The sequence below is a fragment of the Oncorhynchus mykiss genome, chromosome 6 (assembly GCF_057628025.1).
Source record: "Oncorhynchus mykiss isolate SJ-2025 chromosome 6, ASM5762802v1, whole genome shotgun sequence".
NCBI lineage: Eukaryota > Metazoa > Chordata > Actinopteri > Salmoniformes > Salmonidae > Oncorhynchus > Oncorhynchus mykiss.
The window spans coordinates 84946296-84971850 of record NC_143027.1 but is presented as its reverse complement, the minus strand read 5'-3'; the positions used below and the strand labels follow the sequence as shown (position 1 = coordinate 84971850).

General features: G+C 39.4%; 2 protein-coding genes across 4 annotated transcripts; one reads left to right on the top strand and one right to left on the bottom strand.

The window, feature by feature from the left end:
* Positions 1 to 1363: 1363 nt before the first annotated feature.
* Positions 1364 to 15542, top strand: LOC149983140 (sushi, nidogen and EGF-like domain-containing protein 1). 2 transcript variants are annotated; one of them, XM_090239183.1, is made up of 12 exons: positions 1364 to 1449; positions 1574 to 1646; positions 1746 to 1769; positions 4054 to 4092; positions 5327 to 5365; positions 6217 to 6255; positions 6738 to 6859; positions 10590 to 10868; positions 11049 to 11144; positions 11315 to 11441; positions 13739 to 13777; positions 15074 to 15542. In XM_090239183.1, exons 2-12 carry the CDS (start codon positions 1580 to 1582, stop codon positions 15211 to 15213), a joined length of 1011 nt encoding a protein of 336 aa, XP_090095309.1. In that variant the 5' UTR covers positions 1364 to 1449; positions 1574 to 1579; the 3' UTR covers positions 15214 to 15542. The 2 variants fall into 2 exon arrangements, with proteins under 2 accessions (XP_090095309.1, XP_090095310.1); XM_090239184.1 differs by lacking the exon at positions 5327 to 5365.
* Positions 15543 to 20060: 4518 nt separating this feature from the next.
* Positions 20061 to 23457, bottom strand: LOC110506919 (guanylyl cyclase-activating protein 2-like). Of its 2 annotated transcripts, XM_021586789.3 has the most exons (4): positions 23116 to 23439; positions 22832 to 22981; positions 22282 to 22390; positions 20061 to 21982 (listed from the first exon to the last, which is right to left on the bottom strand). In XM_021586789.3, exons 1-4 carry the CDS (start codon positions 23398 to 23400, stop codon positions 21855 to 21857), a joined length of 672 nt encoding a protein of 223 aa, XP_021442464.2. In that variant the 5' UTR covers positions 23401 to 23439; the 3' UTR covers positions 20061 to 21854. The 2 variants fall into 2 exon arrangements, with proteins under 2 accessions (XP_021442464.2, XP_090095311.1); XM_090239185.1 differs by lacking the exon at positions 22832 to 22981 and having other exon boundaries at positions 23116 to 23457.
* Positions 23458 to 25555: the final 2098 nt, after the last annotated feature.

Below are 25555 nucleotides of genomic sequence, written 5' to 3'. Positions count from 1 at the left end.
CCTAAACTCTTTACTTCTTGTGTGCACTGCCAATATTGGACGTGACCTCAACGTTCCCCAGAATTCTGTGCTACAGGATGACACACTCTAAAGTGCAGTCACGCACAGAGTAAAACATTGGTAGGGCCCTTAATTATTATTAGATTATTTTTTAGCCTAATTCAGGTTTTGTTCTCCCAAATTCTGCTTTCTCGGTTTTGTTTTGCCAGGATTCGTATTTCCCCCATTTCTTTCTAGCTTCGCTCTCAAAATCACATCAAAAAATGGATATAATAACAATAGGGTGCTCTACACACTAGGGGAAATGTTTTTAAGTCTAACATTTTAGTGCACCTAGCACCTAGCACTGTTGTTTGGTTACCTGTGTTTCTGTGCATGTGACAGAGTTCACAAATCAAAATGCCCACGTGTGGGGCTACGGGTAAGTTAGCTAATTTATATTACCATAAATAAAGGTTAAGTTTTTAGATAGACTATATGGCTACCTCAATCGCTATTTCAAATCATTTCAATGACTACACAGCTGCTAGCTAGCTAACGTTAGCTATACCAATGCTAAATTTAGCTAGCTAGCAGGCTCAGCTAAATAAAAAATCCCCATAGATACTTTACTACAGTATACCTCATAGCCAAGTCTCAAGCCATGTCATGAGATTTGCAAATGAAATAGGACTAGGTTGTCTCTAGCTAATAATCTTTTATTTTCTATTTGTCACGTTCGTCGTATGAATCGGACCAAGGCGCAGCGTGGTATGCGTACATTCTCTATTTAAAAGAATGAACACTGAACAAACTAAACAAAACGACACGTGAAGCTATACAAATGAGTGCTGACAGGCAACTACACATAGACAAGAACCCACAAAGACCAAAGGGAAATGGCTACCTAAATATGATCCCCAATCAGAGACAACGATAAACAGCTGCCTCTGATTGGGAACCATATCAGGCCACCATAAACATACAAATACCTAGACCTACAAAACCCTAGACATACAAAAACCCTAGACAATACAAAAACTAGCATGTCCACCCTAGTCAAACCCTGACCTAACCAAAATATAAAGAAAACAGATATATCTCAGGTCTGGGCGTGACACTATTACAGCAAATCAAGTGCTGATTAAGATATTGAAGGTGAATATAGCTAAGAAACCAGTTAGCTACCTAGGTCTAGGCCTAATTGTTTTGTAATCTCATAATTGAAATGTATGTATTGCATTCCATTTGTTGTTATTCCACCTTATTCATTTGATTTACATATAAAATACATAAGCCTGGTGCCAAAACCTGCAGGAAGTGTCCTTGGGGTGATTCATGTATGCCATTGACTATAGGGGTTGGCCACATTCCACCTTCTTAACATACCTACGTATAAACTATACCTAGGAACCAATAGTCCCAACCCAACAGAACTACACAGAAGAAAGGGTGAATGCGCGGAAACAGGTGAGCTGTTCTAACACATCTGTTTGTAGAATAGAACATGTAAAATGTGAATGAAGACAGTTTTGAAGAAAGGGATAATGATATTCATGGTTATGACGATAAATATGAAACATTTTGCTTCTAGATTTGAATGGACAAGGAGCTTGTGACAATGAGGAATCAAATGATGCTTTTTGTGATGTTTTTGTTGATGACGAGTAAGTACTTTATCCACTTTGTATCTTGATGATTGTGTTAGTATTTTACATGTGAATTTAAGCTTGCTCACCTTGACCCCCCCTCCATTGTCTCAAAAGGTAAGGTGACCACTGCTGATTTTGGTGAGTTTACATGACACCCAATAACTGATTTCAATCCACTTTTCAACTCGGACTGAATTGTAACTGAAACCGTCATGAGATACTTACATAACATGAAACAAGCAGAGATTACATCACTTAGTCTTAGAGGCATAGGTGGTAGTTCCTGAACTAACACAGAGGAATGGATTTGACTTCCTTATTCTACCGAAAGAATGCTTGGTGTGAAAACTACAAGTGTGAAAACTTGGCCTACAAGCATCCTAAAATAACTTATATTTAACTTCTATTGTGACAATGTCACTCGAGAAGATCTGTGAATTAGAATTAAAGATTTTGCGCGGGTGTGCATGGATGTCTGTGGTATGTGTCTACCAAAGGAGGTTGGGGGCTCCTTAATTAGGGAGGACAGGCTCTTGGTAATGACTGGAGCAGAATTAGTGGAATGGTATCAAACACATCGTTTCCATGTGTTTCATGTCATTCCATTGACTCCGTTCCAGCCATTATTCCGAGCCGTCCTCCCCTCAGCAGCCTCCACTTGTGTGTACACGTGTACTTGTGAGAGAGGGAGGGGAATAGGGAGAATACTGGAGCATGCCTCACTCTCCATTGACTTGCATTGGAATTGCTTATACTGCCTTCAGAAAGTATTCATACCCCTTGATTTGTTACACATTCTTTGTGTTACAGCCTGAATTCAAAATGGATTAAATATACATTTTTTCTCACCTATCTACACACAATACCCCATAATGATAAAATGAAAACATGCTTTTCGAATTGTTTGCTAATGTTTTGAAAATGAAATACAGAAATTTCAAATTTACATAAGTATTCACACCCCTTTGCTATGACACTCCAAATTGAGTTCAGGTGCATCCAATTTCCTTTGATCATCCTTGAAATGTCACTACAACTCTATTGGAGTCCACCTGTGGCCAATTCAATTGTTCAGACAATATTTAAAAAATAAAACACACCTGTCTATATAAGGTCACACAGTTGACAATGCATGTCAGAGCAGAAACTATACCATGAAGGCCAAGGGACAGTCCGTAGATCACCTCATCTCGGAGGTCATCTGGGGAAAGGTATAAATATCAGGGTGTGCACTACTGGTTGAAGGTAAGTCAGGTGCAGGAGAGCAGAGATGGGTGATAATAGGCACATTTTATTCATACCCAATGAAAATAGCAATATTCGCCCAAAGTACACGAATGGTACAAAATAACCAAAACACACTGGCCAAACACAGACCCGGTGCTAACCAGCCTAATACGGGCTACATGTAACAAACAAACAATTTCACACAAAGACATGAGGGGGAACAGAGGAATAAATAAATGTAGTGTGATTGGGAATGAAAACCAGGTGTGCAGGGAACAAGACAAAACAAATGGATAAATGAAAAATGGAGCGGCGATGGCTAGAAAGCCAGTGACGTCGACCGCCGAACGCCGCCCGAACAAGGAGAGGAGCCCACTTCTGCGGAAGTCATGACAATAAAACAATTTCTAGAGTTTCCTTGAGCACAAAATATGGAACTACTCAGACTCTGCCTAGCGCTGACCAAATTGAGCAACCGTGCAAGAAGAAACTTGGTCAGGGAGGCGACCCAAAACTACAGTTTTTATCAAATATTTCATCTTTTCATATTTTTATCATATTTGTACTGTGTATTTGAGCTTGTGTCCTCAAAAGTGACTACACCGCAGCAATTTATATATTTCTTTACCAGAAAGGTGAGATTTGTACATTTCTTGGAGTGTGCAGCATTAGTAGTTATTGTTTATGCCCCTTCATGATAACTTTTACTTTTTTTTACTTTTTTAACTGTTACTTTTGGGGATTACAGTGATTACATTTAAGATAAAATTGAGTTACATTTAAGTGGTATTGCATATACTATAGGAGTGTGTGTGAGAGAGTGTGTGGCTTTCTTTAGATATTGTTTTATATACAGTATATATACTGTAAGACATGTTGACAATCTTATGTTGAAAGAACACTTGGACCCTAATCCCTTTATGGAATGGCCACTTGTTGATGTGTCTGATAGTGATCACTCCAGTATGCCATGGTTTTGGGCAAAATGAGAATTGAGACAATAATCACTTATATTCCTGCTGCCACTTGTCCATATTCAAAAATTCAAGATCCATTCCCGAGCATCTCGTGTCCCGCCGCAATCTAAAATCAGTGGGGCTTTAAGCGTTTATAAGAGACCAAATCTTGTATTTTGGAGGCTATGGGGTTTTACAGGAAGTGCTACATTTCTAACCTCTCTGTCTATATATTCTAGTGAACACTTCAACAACTGATGGCCCTTCAACAACCCCTGGTGAGTTTACATTACACCCAATAAATAGCTGATTTCAATCCACTTCTCAATTCTCTCTTACTGGATTGTAACTGACTGAAACCGTCTCTTATCTTAATGAGATGGTATGTTATATAACAAATATTATGTATAGGTGGGGTTGTCACGAAAGAGCTGGGATTTGATCAGTAAATGTGTAGGTGTGACGCGGGCTTGCCACTGACTGGTCCCCCATTCACTGTGCATCATGATTTACATGAGGGTTGGGTTTGGATTACAATCATGTCAATGTTTTTGGATTTAGCGACTAATCATTTTTACACTATGACTGAATAGGTTTTCTTATGGCTTTGTCCTGTCCCTCTGCAGCAGACACGTTTTGGGCTTTGGGTTTTGGCACTCTCTGGAATGTTGAGAATGTTGAGGGCTGGTGGCTTGTGCTCTTGCTAAAATATTATTTTCTGAATACTAGAATTAGCAAAAAATGAATCAAATCAGAGCAAAGTGAATCTATGGAAGTCAACCCTAGTTTACCTCGGCCCTCATGGCTCGGTAATGAATTATTGTTGCTGTCGAGTTGATACTCTTGAAATGTCACAAAATACTTTTTAAATCAACTGGTGGTTGAAGCATGAGACAACGCAACACATTACTCTTACATTTAAACCAACCGGTGGCTGCAGCAGGGTAGGGTAGTAGGGGGTAAATAGCCCACTGCGGTAACTGACCCCCCCCCCTCCGTAATTCACATTGGACCACAAGATGTTACCATACTATTGTTATGAATGTGCTTCTGCCTGTCATTTAGACCAGGGTTTCCCAAACTCGGTCCCCAGGACCCCAAGGGGTGCATATTTCGTTTTTTGCTCCTGCACTACACAACTGATTCAAATAATCCTCTAATCATTAAGCTTTGATCATTTGAATCAGCTGTGTAGTGTTAGAGAACTAAACGTGCACCCCTTTGGGTCCCGGGGACTGAGTTTGGGAACAGCTGATTTAGACAATGACTAGTCCAGTTAGCGCTAGTTTATGCTAACTTGCTAGCTAGCAACTTCACAAGCAGTAAATGCACTTGCATCCCAGCTGCCACTTGTCCATATTCAAAAATTCAAGACCCATATCCGAGCATCTCGTGTCCCGCCGCAATCTAAAATCAGTGGGGCTTTAAGTGTTTAGAAGAGACCAAATCTTGTATTTTGGGAGCAGGAAGTGCTTGTGCTAAATTTCCAACCTCTCCGTCTTTATCCTCCAGCGACCACTTCAACAACTGATGGCCCTTCAACAACCCCTGGTGAGTTTACATTACACCCAATAAATAGCTGATTTCAATCCACTTCTCAATTCTCTCTTACTGGATTGTAACTGACTGAAACCGTCTCTCATCTTAATGAGATGTTATGTTATATACCAAATATTACATATTAGTGGGGTTGTCATGAAAGAGCTGGGATTTGATCAATAAAGTTATAGTTGTGACGCGGGTTTGCTACTGGATGGGTGGCCAATCACTGTGCATCACAATTTACATGAGGGTTGGGTTTGGATTACAATAATGTCCACTTGCCCACTAACACTAGATTAAACAGATGCACTGATTGTGCTCTATCCAATCATAGCCTCCAGACAGTGAGACAGCCCTGTCCATTACACAGTACCTTGGAGACTCGGCATCGTTTACATAAAACAACAGGTTGACAATCTTATGTTGAAAGAACACTTGGACCCTAAGCCCATTATGGAATGGCCACTTGCTGATGTGTCTGATAGTGATCACTCCAGTCTGACATGGTTTTGGGCAAAATGAGAATTTAAATATTGTGCACTTGCATTCCAACTGCCACTTGTCAATATTCCAAAATTGAAAACCAATTCCCAAGCATCTTGTGTCCCGCCATGACCTAAACTCACTTTGGCTGAATTGCTCAGGCAAAATGAGAAGTCAGACAATATGATTTACATCCCAGCTGCCATGTGTTCATATTCAAAAATTCAAGACCCATTCTCGAGCATCTCGTGTCCCGCCGCAATCTAAAATCAGTGGGGCTTTAAGCGTTTATAAAAGAGACCAAATCCCGTATTTTGGGGGCTACGGGGTTTTACAGGAAGTGCTAAATTTCCAACCTCTCTGTCTATATCTTCCAGCGACCACTTCAACAACTGATGGCCCTTCAACAACCCCTGGTGAGTTTACATTACACCCAATAAATAGCTGATTTCAATCCACTTCTCAATTCTCTCTTACTGGATTGTAACTGACTGAAACCAATGTTATATTAAAAGAACACCTGGACTCTAATCCCTTTATGGAATGGTCACTTGCTGATGTGTCTGATAGTGATCCCTCCAGTCTGCCATGGTTTTGTGCAAAATGAGAATTTAAATATTGTGCACTTGCATTCCAACTGCCACTTGTCAATATTCCAAAATTAAAAACCAAATCCCAAGCATCTTGTGTCCCGCCATGACCTAAACTTACTTTGGCTGAATTGCTGAAAAATCCCAAGAGTTTATTCTCCCTTTAGTGTGTGGCATAATCCAAATCAACAACAAAATAGTTGGGGTGAGGATGACAATGCAGAAAGTTGGCCGTGACAGATTGTTAGATAATCGCTGTATGACCTAATTGTAATGTTGTTATTAACGGACCATTTTGTTCATCTCAGGCCCACTCTATCCATTTGGGGCTGGAGACACAGTGAGCTCCCGATCCGATGATGGAAGTTCCCCTCCTATAACCCTGGAGCAGCCATTTGTTTATTTTGGAAAACCGTATCAACAGATACACGTGCGTAAAAATAAATGTTTTTAACCTCTCTGGGATAGTACATACATTACATACATTATGGAGTGATAGTAGTACACACTGTATTTATTAGTATGTTGCATGTTTTTTTGTTTTTTTTAACTACTTTTCTGCTACATATACATACAATTTACATACACATTTTACCTACATGGTACTTTTATATAAAGCAGTCACATAACAATAATACATTACCAAACATAAGCTCTTTAATCCCACCCCTCAGCCACTCTCAGCCCATCCCACATATCACCATAGACCTCAGCTCTTTAATCCCACCCCTCAGCCACTCTCAGCCCGTCCCACCTATCACCATAGACCTCAGCTCTTTAATCCCAACCCTCAGCCATTCTCAGCCCATCCCACCTATCACCATAGACCTCAGCTCTTTAATCCCACCCCTCAGCCACTCTCAGCCCGTCCCACCTATCACCATAGACCTCAGATCTTTAATCCCAACCCTCAGCCACTCTCAGCCCATCCCACCTATCACCATAGACCTCAGCTCTTTAATCCCACCCCTCAGCCACTCTCAGCCCATCCCACCTATCACCATAGACCTCAGATCTTTAATCCCAACCCTCAGCCACTCTCAGCCCATCCCACCTATCACCATAGACCACCCTTGTTTGGTTTCCATGTGCCATATATTTATCAATTGTCCTGTGATGTTTTAGATCCTTTTTTTTACCTTTCTAATTGCATAGTAACCACAAATTGTGAGCTAAAGATGAAAACCTTTCCTACGAGTATTATTATATTATTTATTGACTAACTATGGCTTTCCAAATCGCCCAACACTGCTATTTGTAAGGTTAATTTTAAGAGCATGTTGTGATTTTTTTTATCCATTCTTGAACCTGTCACCAGAAACAAGCTACATGGGGGCAATACCAGAGTAAATTATCTATTAATTCTCTCTCTTCGTAGGCAAAATTTACAGAGCTGAGATCGTTGTATGCCCCCTATATATAGCATTCTGTTGGTGGCAAGAATTTTATATGAAAACTTACATTTAAAACTCTAAGTGTTGAATCAAGTATAGTTGTTTGTACCAGTTCATAAACCATGTGTCATGGAATTGGTACATCGCAAATCTCTTCCCATTTATTTTGCAGCCTGTACGGCGCAGCTGTCAACATTTTTGTCCTCAAATGGAACTGGTACATTTTTCTATTTATGCAGTTCCTTTCAGCCAGTTTGTATCTTTAATATATGGCAGGCAAACAAGTTCCCTTCCTTCTCCTTTTTCCACTTGCCTCCTCCATTTGTGTGGTAGTACTGCATCCATTTGGTTGTAAATTTGGATTGAGCAGATATTCCCATATATTTTCAATAGCTAAATATGTGACATAACTCCACCATTTCTATTCATAATATCATTAATAAATATAATACCATTTAAAAGAAAATCTATAAAGAATGTTTTTTTATTAATCAGTATATTTGAGTTTAACCATAACATTTGTTGTAATATTTGTTCTATCTTGTCTGGAGGATAAAACTGAAATTGTAACCAGCTTTGTATGGCTTGTTTAAGAAAGGGCGATACTTTAAACAACATTTCATTTTCAATCAGTCGGAAATGAGAAGTTTCAATCTGTATACATGCAAAAAGGCCATTTTTGAACAAAGGCTGAGCCTTTCTTAATAATCTACTGGAGAACCATTTTGGGTTTAAGTATCATTTATGTATTAGTGAAGCTTTTAGTGAGAGGTTTCAAATGCTAATATTTAATCATTTTAGCCCCCCAAACTCATATTCATTATATAAATAGGCACATTTAATTTGTCTGGCTTAGCATTCCAAATAAAATGAAATGAGACTGTGCAGGGATCCAGATTGAGACTGTGCAGGGATCCAGATTGAGACTGTGCAGGGATCCAGATTGAGACTGTGCAGGGATCCAGATTGAGACTGTGCAGGGATCCAGATTGAGACTGTGCAGGGATCCAGATTGAGACTGTGCAGGGATCCAGATTGAGACTGTGCAGGGATCCAGATTGAGACTGTGCAGGGATCCAGATTGAGACTGTGCAGGGATCCAGATTGAGACTGTGCAGGGATCCAGATTGAGACTGTGCAGGGATCCAGATTGAGACTGTGCAGGGATCCAGATTGAGACTGTGCAGGGATCCAGATTGAGACTGTGCAGGGATCCAGATTGAGACTGTGCAGGGATCCAGATTGAGACTGTGCAGGGATCCAGATTGCGGACTGTGCAGGGATCCAGATTGTGGACTTAAGAAAAAACTAGTCATCAGCATACATTGACATTTTAGTTTTTATCCCCTGGATTTCTAACCCCTTGATGTTCCTGTTGGATCTCATTTTAATGGCTAGCATTTCAAAGGCCATAATAAATAGATATGGAGACAACGGACAGCCTTGTTTTACTCCTCTTAAAAGCTCAATGCTTTCTGAGAAGTAACCATTATTTACTATTTTACACCTGGGGTTGCTGTACATAACTTTAACCTATTGTATAAGAGATTCACCAAAATTAAAGTAATCCAGGCATTTATATATAAATTCTAGTCGTACTTTATCAAATGCCTTTTCAAAATCTGCTATGAAGACCAAGCCTGGTATCTTCTATGTTTCATAATGTTCAATTGTTTCAAGTAATTGTCATATATTATCTCCAATATATGGTCCATGTAAAAATCCTGTCTGATCAGGGTGAACAATATCTGGTAAAACCTTTTTTATTCTATGTGCTATGCATTTCGCCAGGATTTTCACATCACAACATTGAAGCATTAGAGGCCTCCTGTTTTTAAAATGGACTGGATCTTACCACTTGGGTCCTGTTTTAGTAGTAATGAAATCACACCTTCTTGTTGAGAACTTGAACGTCTACCATTTCTATAGGAGTAATTAAAATATGCTAATAATGGATATTTGAGTACATTAAAAAAAGTTCTGATGTACCTCTACTGGTATACCGTCAAGCCCTGATGTTTTCCAGACTGAAGAGATTTTATAGCCTCAAGAAGTTCCTCTTCAGTAAGTTGGCCTTCACACAGGTCTTTCTGTAAATGTGTTCATTTAACATTATTATTATTATTAGGAAAGAAATCATAACAGTTAACACCATTCAGTGCAAATAGAGGAGACTGAAAAGAAAACATGCTTAAAATATTTTGCTTCCTTTTTCAAATTATAATTTGAATCATGGATAACTCCATCATTTGTAAATTATTTTCAGTAGAATTTCTATGTTGAAGATTCAAGAGAAATGTTGTGCATTTTCACAATTTTCCATCCAATTCACTATTTTGTAATACATTACACTTGATCATTCTTGAATAAGTACCTCCATTTCTTTTTGTGTTTTCCTCTAGCCTATTTTGTGCCTCTATAGTACAATTTCCATTACCTTCTGCCTGCACTGTTACTTCCTCTATTTCCTTTATTAGTCTAATCTATTTTGACCTAAACTGCTTTTGTTTTAGTTATGAGTATTGTATTGAATGGCCTCTAAAAGTACATTTAAAAGTGTCCCATACAATATGTTGCATGTACTTTATTTATTCACGCATTTTGTCTGATTTTACTTTACTTTCACTTGTCAGTGTTGTAAGCGATGCAAAACCATCTTCTCCAAAGATCTGTCCTTACAAATAAACAAATGATGAAGCGTAACCAGTTGTGTCTAAACTGTCATACAGGCTTTATTTCCATTTCAATTCAGACATTTCATTTCAGGTGAACCACAATGGACATCTGACCTTCAATGCAGCATTTGCCACTTACATACCATACCGATTCCCTGCATTTTCCTCAAGAGATCTGATCGCCCCGTTTTGGACCGATTTGGACAACAGGCGGAATGGTACCATCTCTTACCGGCAGTACAGCAGTGGCACTGTTCTTCAACAGGCCACACAAGATATTAATCAGTACTTCCCAAATCTGGGCTTCTCTGTTAATTGGGTCTTCGTTGCTACCTGGGATAAGGTTCCCTACTACAACACTTTTGGAACAGTAAGACTTTTTGTTGTGACTCTGTTTCTATTGTCAGCTAAAGTGATGCTTAGTTATTTTTAAGCCGATTAGTAAAAGCCTGTGAATCTATGATATAAGATGTATAATGTGCAAGATTGGTACATGACACAGGAGGCTACAGTATGTATTAAAATGTGTATCTAATTTCCTTAATATAAGGAAATCACCTTCCAAGTGGTTCTGATTGCTGGTGGCCAATCCTCCTTCATCCTGATGAACTATGGGGAGATTGCACCAACAACTCAAAATATTCAGGTCAGAAGAATGAATGCATATTATACATTTTCATGAAGAATAATATATGGGTTTCTATTCATTATCATGAGCATAAATTGCATTCCTGATGTGAATTATGTATGGATAGTATTTTATCTCTGATGCTTTTAATAAATGATAATAACGATCTATGATATGTGTATTTCTAGGCTGGCTATGACACAGTCAACTCCATCCACTACTTCTCGATCCCGGGGTCATTTCAAAGCAACGACACAACTTTCAGTTACACCAGCAATGTCAATGTCGCCGGTCGCTGGGCCTTCCAGACAAATGGTACTTTCAACAAACCTGGGTTCAAATACTATTTCATGTATTTCAATTACTTTAAATACATTTCAAAATAATTATTCAACGTTTTTTTAAAGTAGTTTACGTGAATGTATTTGGAAATACATTTGTAAAGTATTATATCTACAGCTACTTTTACTTGATGACTATGTTTAATTTTTTTTTTTTTAAAGACAAGTTCACCAGGATACACTTTGACATCATCTGGTGTGCAACATCACTTGATAACATTAAATAGCACTATTATCCCGTTCCTGCACCAAAACTCTGGTATTTTTCCTTATTGTATTTAGCGACCAACAGTTTTTTACATGGTCCGTCATTTCTCCGGATTTAATGACCAACAGTTTTTTACATGGTCCTTCGAGACGGATTTAATGACCAACAGTTTTTTACATGGTCCTTCGAGACGGATTTAATGACCAACAGTTTTTTACATGGTCCTTCGAGAACGGATTTAATGACCAACAGTTTTTTACATGGTCCTTCGAGAACGGATTTAATGACCAACAGTTTTTTACATGGTCCTTCGAGAACGGATTTAATGACCAACAGTTTTTTACATGGTCCTTCGAGAACGGATTTAATGACCAACAGTTTTTTACATGGTCCTTCTAGCTGGATTTAATGACCAACAGTTTTTTACATGGTCCTTCAAGAACGGATTTAATGACCAACAGTTTTTTACATGGTCCTTCTAGCTGGATTTAATGACCAACAGTTTTTTACATGGTCCTTCTAGCTGGATTTAATGACCAACAGTTTTTTACATGGTCCTTCAAGAACGGATTTAATGACCAACAGTTTTTTACATGGTCCTTCTAGCTGGATTTAATGACCAACAGTTTTTTACATGGTCCTTCTAGCTGGATTTAATGACCAACAGTTTTTTACATGGTCCTTCTAGCTGGATTTAATGACCAACAGTTTTTTACATGGTCCTTCTAGCTGGATTTAATGACCAATAGTTTTTTACATGGTCCTTCTAGCTGGATTTAATGACCAACAGTTTTTTACATGGTCCTTCTAGCTGGATTTAATGAACAACAGTTTTTTACATGGTCCTTCTAGCTGGATTTAATGACCAACAGTTTTTTACATGGTCCTTCTAGCTGGATTTAATGACCAACAGTTTTTTACATGGTCCTTCTAGCTGGATTTAATGACCAACAGTTTTTTACATGGTCCTTCTAGCTGGATTTAATGACCAACAGTTTTTTACATGGTCCTTCTAGCTGGATTTAATGACCAACAGTTTTTTACATGGTCCTTCTAGCTGGATTTAATGACCAACAGTTTTTTACATGGTCCTTCTAGCTGGATTTAATGACCAACAGTTTTTTACATGGTCCTTCTAGCTGGATTTAATGACCAACAGTTTTTTACATGGTCCTTCTAGCTGGATTTAATGACCAACAGTTTTTTACATGGTCCTTCTAGCTGGATTTAATGACCAACAGTTTTTTACATGGTCCTTCTAGCTGGATTTAATGACCAACAGTTTTTTACATGGTCCTTCTAGCTGGATTTAATGACCAACAGTTTTTTACATGGTCCTTCTAGCTGGATTTAATGACCAATAGTTTTTTACATGGTCCTTCTAGCTGGATTTAATGACCAACAGTTTTTTACATGGTCCTTCGAGAACGGATTTAATGACCAACAGTTTTTTACATTGTCTGTCATTTCTCCGGATTTAGCGACCAATAGTTTTTACACTATGACTGATCAAGTATTATTATGGCTTTGTCCTGTCCTCTGCAGAAGACACATTTTGGGCTTCCTTGGCACTATCTGGAATGTTGAGTTGTGCTGGTGGCTTGTGCTCCATGCTAAAACATTATTTCATGAATTCTAGAATTAGCAAACAATAGTTTACCTCGGCCCTCCTGAATTATTGTTGCTGTCGAGTTGATACTCTTAAAATGTCACAAAATACATTTAAAATCAACTAACTGGTGGTTGCCGCAGGGTACAATGGAAAACACACAAGAGTGGGACAAATCAAGGTGATCTGCCTCCATTGAAAATGAATGACTTATGGACTGCAAAGAGTTTAATTAAGTAGTCAGTGGAATTGGTCAACATTCAGGGAGAGAAAGGGGAGCAGGTGATAGGAGTTTAAACAGCTGTACTGCTCTATACAATCCAATCAGCAGGATCAAAGGCGGGTGGGGCTTTGAGCGTTTATAAAAGAGTCCAAATCTCATATTTTGGGGGCTACAGGACATTACAGGAAGTGCTTGTGCTAAGTTTCCAACCTCTCTGTCTATATCTTCCAGCGACCACTTCAACAACTGATGGCCCTTCAACAACACCTGGTGAGTTTACATTACACTCAATAAATAGCTGATTTCAATCCACTTCCCAATTCTCTCTTACTGGATTGTAACTGACTGAAACCAATGTTATATTAAAAGAACACCTGGACTCTAATCCCTTTATGGAATGGTCACTTGATGTGTCTGATAGTGATCCCTCCAGTCTGCCACGGTTTTGTGCAAAATTAGAATTTAAATATTGAGCAATAGTAAATAAAAGTATTTAAAAAAACCAATGAGAAGTTCACCAGGATACACTTTGACATCATCTGGTGTGCAACATCACTTTAACCAGTAAAAGTAGACTTTGCCTACTTGTTACAGTATAAAATCACATGATGCACGCTAGATGATGTCAAGTGTTTAAATCGCTCTAAATGATTTATATTCAATTTGGAAAAATGTTAACCTCTTAAGTGGGTTATCCATGAAACAGTAAATAAAATGTGTATAGCCTATGACTGATTGACAACATTAAATAGCACTATTATCCCGTTCCTGCACCAAAACTCTGGTATTTCTCATCCTTACTGGATTTAGCGACCGATCATTTTTACATGGTCCTTCGAGACAGATTTAATTACCAACAGTTTTTTACATGGTCCTTCGAGACAGATTTAATGACCAACAGTTTTTTACATGGTCCTTCGAGACAGATTTAATGACCAACAGTTTTTTACATGGTCCTTCGAGAACGGATTTAATGACCAACAGTTTTTTACATTGTCTGTAATTTCTCCGGATTTAGCGACCAATAGTTTTTACACTATGACTGATCAAGTCCTTCGAGACAGATTTAATGACCAACAGTTTTTTACATGGTCCTTCGAGAACGGATTTAATGACCAACAGTTTTTTACATTGTCTGTAATTTCTCCGGATTTAGCGACCAATAGTTTTTACACTATGACTGATCAAGTATTATTATGGCTTTGTCCTGTCCTCTGCAGAAGACACGTTTTGGGCTTCCTTGGCGCTATCTGGAATGTTGAGTTGTGCTGGTGGATTGTGTAATGTTAAATACAATTCAAGACCCATTCCCGAGCATCTTGTGTCCAGCCTCAATCTAAAAGCAGTTTGGCTAAATTCTACAATTGTTATTATGTCAAAATTCTAACAAAAGTATTCTCACTTTCGTGTGTGGCATCCGCTCCATCAACAACAAAATCGTAGGGGGTGAGGATGACCCTACAGGAAGTTGGTTCTGGAAGATTGTTACATAATTGCCAAATTGTTACATTGTTATTCATATTATGCTGCATCTCTGTATCAAACCTCTGTCTCTATTCCTTCCAGCTCCAACATCTGATGAGCCTTTCGCAATTGATGACTTCTGCATAGATTCCATTTTTTGTAAAGGACAGGGTTTGACTGGTTCTGTTTATATGCTGAGCACTTTGTTAATTCTGGTGTTTCTTACCATTTTAAATCATTGAGTCTTACTTTGTTGCAATCAAGGGAGTGGTTTTATTGTCAGCCATAGTGCATGTGCTATTCATTCGAGAGATTTCTCTTTCAAAGTGAAGGCTGGAGTGCACTGGAAGAATGAGAGTGGGGAAGGAGGGAGCCTTTTGTCTAATATTCTAAACAGTATTGTATGTGCAGTTGCGCCTTTGAGTTACTCCAGATCCACTCCCATTTTCCTTGGGCCCTTCTTCCTGGGTGTTTTAATGGGCTTAGCTATTGTATTGATTTATTTGTGTAGATGGATAACTTGAAATATATTTACCTATTCATTAAAGTGGCAAATTCCAATAGAAACAAAGTGATCACTGTGCCACTTTTTGATAAACGGTTGAGGAATGGGGCTGGAGAAATGTAACCCAAATTCATAGATGGAGCTATGGCTGCAAGGACTGACTGATAACTATGTTACTCTGTTGCCAGACAGCGGTCGATTCAAAGCAGGAGCAACACAGATGTGCGCTCCTATCATTTAGATTGAGTTGTGTTGATTTAGTTCTGATAGTGTTTGATGATTTTATTATTTTGTATCATTGTTTTGGCCAAGCAGAGTGATGGTAATTACATTAGGGTAATTATTGAGATTTGGATCTGCCCTGGGAAGGATAAAAGTTGGAAATATTCTTACTTATGGGAGATATTGTTAACCAATCTCCTGACATACATTTTCTATGTCATTGTGGTATTTTCTAGGCTTATAGACTTAGATGAGTGAGTATCTTTTTACATTGAAGCCTCTCTATATTTTCTCTTTGATAACTGTATTCTTATTGCACAACTGTAATTAACCTGATTACTTTTAAATATATACTGGAAGTCTGATTGCAAGTATTAGCTCAAAGTACAGATGTCTTAACTTCATCCCTCTTTGTGGCAGAGAATTTTCCTGCTGCATCAGGACATTCAAATGAGCCTTGTGAGTCCCTGGAAAAGAGCAATTCTCTTTCTCTCTGTGCTGGGGCAGTCGAGTCATTCGGATCAGGGCTTGCGCTAAAAGTATTTTTCTCGCTCGCTCAAACGTTAGGCCTATGTCCTATTACTGCAACACGTATCTGTAGCCCAACGTATCTGTAGCCCAATGTATCTGTAGCCCAATGTATCTGTAGCCCAATGTATCTGTAGCCTAACGTATCTGTAGCCTAACGTATCTGTAGCCCAATGTATCTGTAGCCCAATGTATCTGTAGCCCAATGTATCTGTAGCCTAACGTATCTGTAGCCTAACGTATCTGTAGCCCAATGTACCTGTAGCCCAATGTACCTGTAGCCCAATGTATCTGTAGCCCAAAGTATCTGTAGCCCAACGTATCTGTAGCCCAATGTGTCAACGTGGGTTTGATTCCAGCCTGCACCCTTCAGGCACAAATAACTCCATCCCCCCCGATTGACTTGAGCAGGTTACACATTTCATATATGGACAGTCCATAGATATTTTACCCTCTCTCTTGATAAGAAATGGCCGTACCAGACACTTTTCGATAACATAAATAGGAAATAAATCAAATAATAACAGTAGGTCACACCATCATTATTTTTCATTCATACAAATAGTCTAGTAAATTACCACCGTAGATTAGCTTGGTAAAAAATGACATTCTTTACCTCCGCTGTACAGGATGCTTGTCATAAATCACCCGTAGTCTGTTCAAAAAGGACTGCGTTGTTACGATTACAATACCAACCAGAGGGCGAACATATCTTGAAAGACGTTGGTTCCAAGCAGGACTAAGGGAAACATCGATTTCATCTTTTAGGGAGCGGTAAGGGAGTGAAATTTATTCATAGTAACGGTTACATGGAGAAAATTGGACCTTTGAAATGAAAATGGATGGCCCTCCCTTCAACATAATATATTTTTACCTTAATAGTGCCAAAATGCAAAAAAAAAGTATTTAAAAAAGGTGACCCTCCCCTATATCCAAAATAATAATTAAACATAAAGTGGGTAGTGGAGAACATGTTTACCATCACTTCTTGGACAGACCCGAGTCCAGAGCGTGCAGATTGCAGTTTCTTCATCCTGTATGCATTGCATGGCATTGCAGTAATTTTGATAGTGTACAGGGCTGGGGGCCAGGTTATGGGTTTGCAGACCACAATGGATAAGAGTAGGGGTGGAAATATCTCCTTTATAGTAAAATCATTGCATGAATCTATCATCGTATTTGCAGGTCAGAGAAAAACATTGCTTTTTATAAAAATGTCATGTAATTCTAATCACAGACTGAGAATGGACAGAGAGATAGGCCTATGTGTTCATCATATCATATTTCTCCAATGTCAAATCAGTGTGTCTTGTTTGCAACAAAACTCTCCATTTGCAAATAATTTAATCTGAGACGTCATTAGGAATCTGAGAATGGTACCAAAGATTTTTTATAACTAACCCAAGATGGAGCACACCCTGTCGTTTCTAATTGTCACGTCTACGCTCGACGTCACCGGTCTACTAACCACCGGTCCTGGCAACCCATCATTACGCACACCTGGCAACCCTCATTACGGACACCTGGCAACCCTTATTTTGCACACCTGCGCCCCATCATGAGGCACATCTGGATTTCATCACTCCCTGATTACTTCCCCTTTATCTAGCACTCCTTTGTATCACCCATTAGGTAGTATTGTTTCCTGTTTTCATGTTTTGACACGTCTCCTGTTTTTGTATTTACTCCATCTTCGTTCCTATGAAACTCACCGACTGCACCTGCTTCCTGACTCCCTGCGTCTCCTTTAAACCAATGGGAACAAATGAGTCATAGAGAGCAGAACAAGCAACGAGGTGGGCAGAGCCAAGCACAAGTTAGAGAGATCCTATTGGCGTGTTCTAGCATGCATTTGCATATTCCATTAGTGAACACCTACTTTAAAATGGACATGTGCAATAACGCAATTTGCCTTTGCACTCCTAAACAACATGTTTTTTTTACTTTGGCACTTTCTACAAAATTTAGTCCATTCTGTTTGTAACAGATTCTAGTTTTGGGAACAGAAAACTCTATTGAAATCAAATGTTTCGTTGATGAGAATGCCACTGGGCTTCCTCTCAGTACCTTATTTGGTAGTGAGTGGAAATGCCAAACGGATGCTTCACATTTATACATCCGGTGAAATATCTGTCTCATAGTTCTATCTGGGATGTTACTTTCAAAAATTAGGCCACACGAGCATGTAAGCTTTACCTGCTGGCTACTCTTCTTCCGTGGCTTAACCCAACGAGAGAAGGTCACAAGTGTTTCCCTAAAAGCTGTCTGGGTTTAAACATCTTCTATTGTACGGACACTGAATCATTTAATAAATTGACTGTGACAGAATTAGATTACTTCCCAAGAAAAGTCCCCAAAAATGAGCCTCGGCTATCAAGGGTTGTAGCTCAGCCTCTGAATGTCAAAGAAACTAAACAATGATATCTCCATATGCATCAGAGTCCCACCTTTCCCAGGTATTTTACAGCTTGTTCCTAACATAAAGTCTCACAGACCAAAGCGCTGTTATTGACCACTTTACATAATCAGATCCATTTTATTTTCTTCAAAATCTTAAAATAACAAACGGTAGGCCTGTGTTTTTTTTTTTATTTGTTTACAATTTTCTTTAATTAAAGGCAGGCCTATGGGATAACCTCTCATACACCCTCAATTCGACTCTTTGTTTTAACTTAACAGCCCTTCAATGACACTGAGATAGGCTATTTAAAGAGTGCGTGGTGGGTGGAGGAATTGACCGACAAATCTATGGCTATAGCAGCATATACCCTCATGTCATATGTTAAACAGGTAGGCTTACTCTCCTCCTGAACTGCCACCGTAGGCCTCCTATGCAGCACAGCCATTGTTTAGGCAGCACACAAACACTTTTGATTAGCTAGCGCAGAGCAGGCCGGGGCTCAGGGTTGGAATATCCATTAGCAGTGTGTAATGCATCCTAGTTTTATTTCCACCATCCCACCAGCTATCCATAATGTCTATACATCCCATCACGCATATATACACATTTACTTTTAGATTTGTGTGTATTGTTGTGAATTGCTAGATATTACTTCACTGTTGAAGCTAGGAACACAAGCATTTCGCTACACCCAGAATAACATCTGCTAAATATGTGTATGCGACCAATAACATTTGATTTGATTATCTTAGAAATATAACTTTGCTCTGTGCTTCTACAAGCATGCAATTTGTAGCCTATAGGCTATGGATCATTTGATTGAGACCACACTAAATAGCCTATAGGCGCACTTGATATTGCGTGCCCAGTGGCAAATCAGAGATGAGTGGCGACATCGGGGACCCAATTGTTACTCCGTATATATGTTTTTAATCAACTTACCTAGTAAATACATAGTAATAAACAGGCTGTAAAATGAAGGGGGGGATTAGCCAAGTATTTGCACCGTATATTTTCAGAAAGGTATGTTAATCATTGATTTTATACAACATTTAGATGCAAACCTGACAACTCGGATGTGTACACTCTAAGAGTTACAGTTATCTTGTTATGCCATCCTTAATGACATCACAAAATAATAAATTATGACATGATTATTGTTTGTATCCTTACCAACCATTGCAAACATTTGGATTTAAAAACGAATGTTCCAATGTCCAATCTTTTGATGTTGAAGTTTTGGCGGGGACAGTTTCTCTCTGGGAGTGAAACAAAGGAATTTTTTACTTCTCCATACTGCAGTGCAAGAGAGAGAAAGTTTACAACCTGTCGTTAAGTCATAAAACCGGCCCAACTCCCCCTCTCCTCTGGGAGAGAGGGGGTTTCGGCTATCTGTTGTCCTGTGATCCTCACCAAGAGAGAGATAGTCATGACACTGTTTGGAATATTTATTTTTCGCACAGAATAGAATAGGTAAACTTTTGTACTATAGGGGATAGTAGATTGACATAGGCTAGTACTTTTGCTGTTCGGTAGGCCTACTCATCTTGTTGGCTGACGAAAAGTAAAGAGTTCTTCCAATATGCTCCTCACAATTGGATAAGGACCTGCGCCATTGCGTCCCCGAGTCTGTCTTCACTTGTTGCCTGTGAGAAAGACCCGATCACGTGATGGACAGCCATGTGAGTGAGAGGTGCTCACATGACTCTCCATAGGAATTATAATGATCATATTCAGCCCAAAGGCACAATGTCTACTGGCCACAAAAGGCATGGATTTTTATTAGGGAGCATTACGGCCACACAGGGATGCAGCCAGGATATCTGAGGAATGATCAAGTGCTTGTCAGACTGTGAATGAGAGTTTGTACAGCCTGCGCAAAAAAACAAAGCAGAGCTCATGCCTTTCATGCAACTTTTAAAAAATCATGATGAGAGTAGCACCATACAGCCTTAGAATGTATTAAAAATTAATATATATATATATAGCCCAACATTTGCATCACAACTAAAGTTTCATAAATAACTCTAAATTAAGCACATAGCAGTACCTGTTTCTTTGTTAACTGCTCAACACAGAATTGCTGCATGTGCTCACTCCCCCATATCGTTTGGAGAAAATATTACTTATATTTTATTCAGCTATGTTCAACTATATTCTTCATACTTTCAAATTGTATAAAATAATGCCACCGAATTCTAAGCAAATCTTGTCTGCTAAATGAACTAGTGTAGCCCACAAGCCAAGACAATGCGGGAGTGACTTCGGGACAAGTCTCTGAATTTCCTTGAGTGGCCCAGTCAGAGCCCGGACTTGAACCCAATCTAACATTTCTGGTGAGACCTGAAAATAGCTGTGCAGCGGTGCTCCTTATTCCAACCTGACAGAGCTTGAGAGGATCTGCAGAGAAGAATGGGAGAAACTTGCCAAATACAGGTGTGCCAAGCTTGTAGCATCATACCAACGACTCAAGGCTGTAATCGCTGTCAAAGGTGCTTCAGCAAAGTACTGAGTATAGGTCTGAATACTTATGTAAATGTTATATTTCTGTTTTATTTTTAATACATTTGCTAACATTTCTAAAAACCTGTTTTTGCTTTGTCATTAATGGGGTATTGTGTGTTTATTGATGAGGGGGGAAAAACAATTGAATCCATTTTAGAATAAGGCTGTAACGTAACAAAATGTGGAACAAGTCAAGGGGTCTGAAGACTTTCTGAATGCACTGTAATAGGTGAATTATATTACTCATGCATTGAACTGCATCCATCTATTCTCCCAACAATGCCTTACTGTATGTCATGGAATCTTGAGTGAAATATACCCTATTTTTAAAACCTCTTAAGTTGGTTTTGTAGCATGAACTGGGAATTTTATATTTTGTATTGATATTATGATTGTCTGTTTGTTTCATTCTGAAAAGTAGTTCAAGTGGAACTGACATTGTTTTAAGTCATATTAAGTCATATGGCCCAAATGAGATCATCTACAGATGAAGAAAAACTGCACTGCAGGTTCACTCAGAATGAAGATCTCATGGAATTTATGAAAGGTAAACGACACAACCATTCCTGTCCTTATAATTAAAACTAGCTTAAACAATCCGAATGAATCTGCAATGTATTTTTTCCTATTATGTGCTTTGATTTGGAACCTAATTTAGTTTAAGAAAAAAAGGGGGGAAAAAATGAAGAAAACTGTTAAATGAAGATGTCTTTCCAGACGTTTTAAAAGTGTGCGCTCTTCCTTCTCTGTTCCAGCACCCAGCCATAAGGGTTCATGTCCAGTTGGAGCATGTTCATGATCCATGGGTCTCCCTGGGCCCCCTTGATGAACTCCTCCAGGGTGATGTGACCTGTATGGGCCATCACAACAGAAAGGTTGTTCAGAAAACAAGGCAGACAGACAAACTGAAAGTTTCTGTGCAGGCCTACAGCACACCTAGACAAGCAGACCAGGGCCACGTTCAGTAGGGAAACCTTGTGGAACGTTGCAGATAAACATGTCATGAACAGAGCTGACATGACTACATATAGAAGAAAACAAGAGGGATTTCAAAACATATCTATCTGTTTGTTCCACAACATTGAGCTCTGCTGAATTGGCCCCCAATACTGCACATAATGTAAACATTCAGACTGAGTATGCACCTACCGTCCCTGTCCACATCCACAGTCTTCAGTATTCTTTCACACACTTCATTCACCGACAGCTGCATATCCTCCTGCTCTCTCTTGGACGTCTTCTTTAATCGATATATACTCTGGGGGGGAATTAAGGAGTAACAGTGTGTAACCAATACATACATGGTTATAAATTATTTGGGCCAAGATCATTCACAAAGTAAGAGGGCCTAAAAACCTTTACTATTGTTAGGCCTAACTTACATCAATGGAACCTGTTTGCAGGTTTGCATTCACGCTTAATGTTTTTACACATCAAAGTTGTTTTAGATTTGTAATTTAAACCACACCTTATACCAAAAGTAGCCTACACACACACATACAAACACACATAATTGTCTCATCAGAATTGTTAAAAGTTAGCCATCTGACCAGAAAGTTTTAACTGATAAACTGATTGTCTGCTTCTGCTTATTTACCACCACTGAAGAAGACACTCCCATAAGACCCTTGGATAATTTAATCACTAGACACCGAAGTGACTTTGTGGAATCCTCGGGCGACCTTCACTGGGTGCTTACATCAATAATAGCTCGCAGTTCTGTCCTATCTACATAGCCGTTGCCGTCCTTGTCGTATACTTTAAATGACCAGCGTAATTTGTGCTCCAAGTCCCCCCGGAAGACCAGATTCAAGGCTGCCACAAACTCCAGAAAATCAATGGTGTTATCCTGAAAAGACATAGACAAATTGAAAATAATCATTTTTTTCCCTAAACTTAGAAAAACGGGTGTCCGTGTTCATTTGCATGGATATAGAAAACTGCAAAACTCAGAAACAGACAGCATACAATAGGCTATCTCACCCCATTCTTGTCAAAAGCTCGAAACATGCTCTCCGCATACTCAGAGACTTCCCCAGTTGGGTCGATGCCAAAAAAACGCTTGAACTCGTGGATAAATAAAACACCGCTCGGGCATTCTGTCACAAACTTTTTGTACATGTCCTGGAGCGCCTTGACATCGATCTCCGGGTCATTCTGCTCGGTCTGGTGTGTCTGTCCCATGTTTGGTGGTCGGGGGAGCGCTGTCCTCTGTTCTGAAACTCCTTGGTGCTGAGTCTCTGCAGTTGGTCTACTAAAAAAGGTCATTAACAAACAGGAGGGGCTCCCGAGTTGGTGTCAGTAATTAGGAAGGACTCGATCATGAAAGCACTTGAACTGATAAGAGGTTGGACACCACAGAGGCTTCACTAATGTTCAAGTCAGGTAACTTGGAGCAGCTTTAGAACAGGAATTATGTCAGACAGGTTTCCCCAGGCCCCAAGGGTTGTGAATTGATAAAAACATATGATACCCTAGCCTATAGCCTGTATATACCCTCATGTCAGCTTGTCCTGAACATTATTCAAGGTAATGCCTACCTAGACACTCTATCCTCAATTCAAATTATCATACAACTCCCCAAATGCTTTAATTAATCTGAAATGGAATTCATTAAAACAAATAAAACTCAATCTAGCACCCATGATAGACTGAACATATTATTTAATGAGGCTGTACCATCCCATCTCATTTTTTCTAGTCATTCTATTTATATGCTGTCAAGACTGTCATGACAGCACATAAATGGAATCAATAGAAAACACGAAGCCCCTCAGACCAAGCTAATTTGTCTGGTAAAGTCCCTCAGTATGTGATTCTCATCCTATGGTTAATTAACTGTCTTTCACTGTGGAACCATGGAGCTGCTGATCAACCAATCACTATGAAGGAATCGTCCATAACCAATGGTCCATGGATTATGCCAGAGGACATTCATTACTGCCACGTAAGCATTTCACATCGAAAGCAATTGTCCTTAAAGGGGTTCCCAGCTTGATGCCCGCAAATCTTCTCAGAACAGAACATCTTAATATAACAGAGAAGCCAATTAGGTGAGTGAGTGCCAGGACTTTCACAACCAGCCTGGGTCATTTTCATTGGGCACCAAATGGAACAAAACACATTGAAACAGGGAGGGACTGCCTGAACTTGTCCAATAAAAAAGGCTTGTTTTCATTTTGTGTTGTAAAACACTTTGCTACGTCAACTACAGTATGCCCTGACAAATACAACCTAGGCCAGCCATAAACTACAGTATGCCCTGACAAATACAACCTAGGCCAGCCATAAACTACAGTATGCCCTGACGAATACAACCTAGGCCAGCCATAAACTACAGTATGCCCTGACGAATACAACCTAGGCCAGCCATAAACTACAGTATGCCCTGACGAATACAACCTAGGCCAGCCATAAACTACAGTATGCCCTAACGAATACAACCTAGGCCAGCCATAAACTACAGTATGCCCTGACGAATACAACCTAGGCCAGCCATAAACTACAGTATGCCCTGACGAATACAACCTAGGCCAGCCATAAACTACAGTATGCCCTAACGAATACAACCTAGGCCAGCCATAAACTACAGTATGCCCTAACGAATACAACCTAGGCCAGCCATAGAACAACAATGTTGATAGTCATTCATATCCGGAGGTCACACACACATTTGAAGTTGTTTTCTGGAATCTGTGTTTGTATTTATTAAGGATCCCCATTAGCTGCTGTCAAGGCAACAGCTACTCTTCCTGGGGTCCGGCAAAATGAAGGCAGTTATACAGTTTTTTAAACATTACAATACATTCACAACAGATTTCACAACAGTATTAAGTGTGTCCCCTCAGGCCCCTACTCTACTACCACATATCTACAACACAAAATCCATGTGTACATGTGTGTATCATGGGCATGTTATCGTGTGTTATCGCGTGTTTGTATGCATGTGTCTGTGCCTATGTTTGTGTTGTTTCACAGTCCCCGCTGTTCCATCATTTTACTGCTTGCATGAGTTACATGATGTGGAATAGAGTTCCATGTAGTCATGGCTCTATGTAGTACTGTGCGCCTCCCACAGTCTGTTCTGGAATTGGGGACTGTGAAGAGACCTCTGGTGGCATGTCTTGTGGGGTATGCATGGGTGTCCGAGCTGTGTGCCAGTAGTTTAGACAGACAGCTTGGTGCATTCAACATGTCAATACCTCTCACAAATACAAGAGGTGATGAAGTCAATCTCTCCTCCACTTTGAGCCAGGAGAGATTGACATGCATATTATTAATGCTAGCTTTTTGTGTACATCCAAGGGCCAGCGGTGCTGCCCTGTTCTGAGCCAATTGCAACTTTCTGGTATAATAAAAGGGAAATGTTACACATTTCCTGTAGGAGCAATAAGAATGTCTCTCATCTTACCCTAAGAGCCAC

Bases quoted from the DNA above. Each gene is read 5' to 3' on its own strand.
- LOC149983140 (XM_090239183.1), top strand. From the start codon at position 1,580: ATGGACAAGGAGCTTGTGACAATGAGGAATCAAATGATGCTTTTTGTG. The intron at 6,860-10,589 runs GTGCGTAAAAAT...ATTTCATTTCAG, and splicing joins AACCGTATCAACAGATACAC to GTGAACCACAATGGACATCT. The intron at 10,869-11,048 runs GTAAGACTTTTT...CCTTAATATAAG, and splicing joins ACTACAACACTTTTGGAACA to GAAATCACCTTCCAAGTGGT.
- LOC110506919 (XM_021586789.3), bottom strand. From the start codon at position 23,400: ATGACCTTTTTTAGTAGACCAACTGCAGAGACTCAGCACCAAGGAGTT. The intron at 22,982-23,115 runs GTGAGATAGCCT...ATGTCTTTTCAG, and splicing joins GAGCTTTTGACAAGAATGGG to GATAACACCATTGATTTTCT. The intron at 22,391-22,831 runs GTAAGCACCCAG...ATTCCCCCCCAG, and splicing joins AACTGCGAGCTATTATTGAT to AGTATATATCGATTAAAGAA.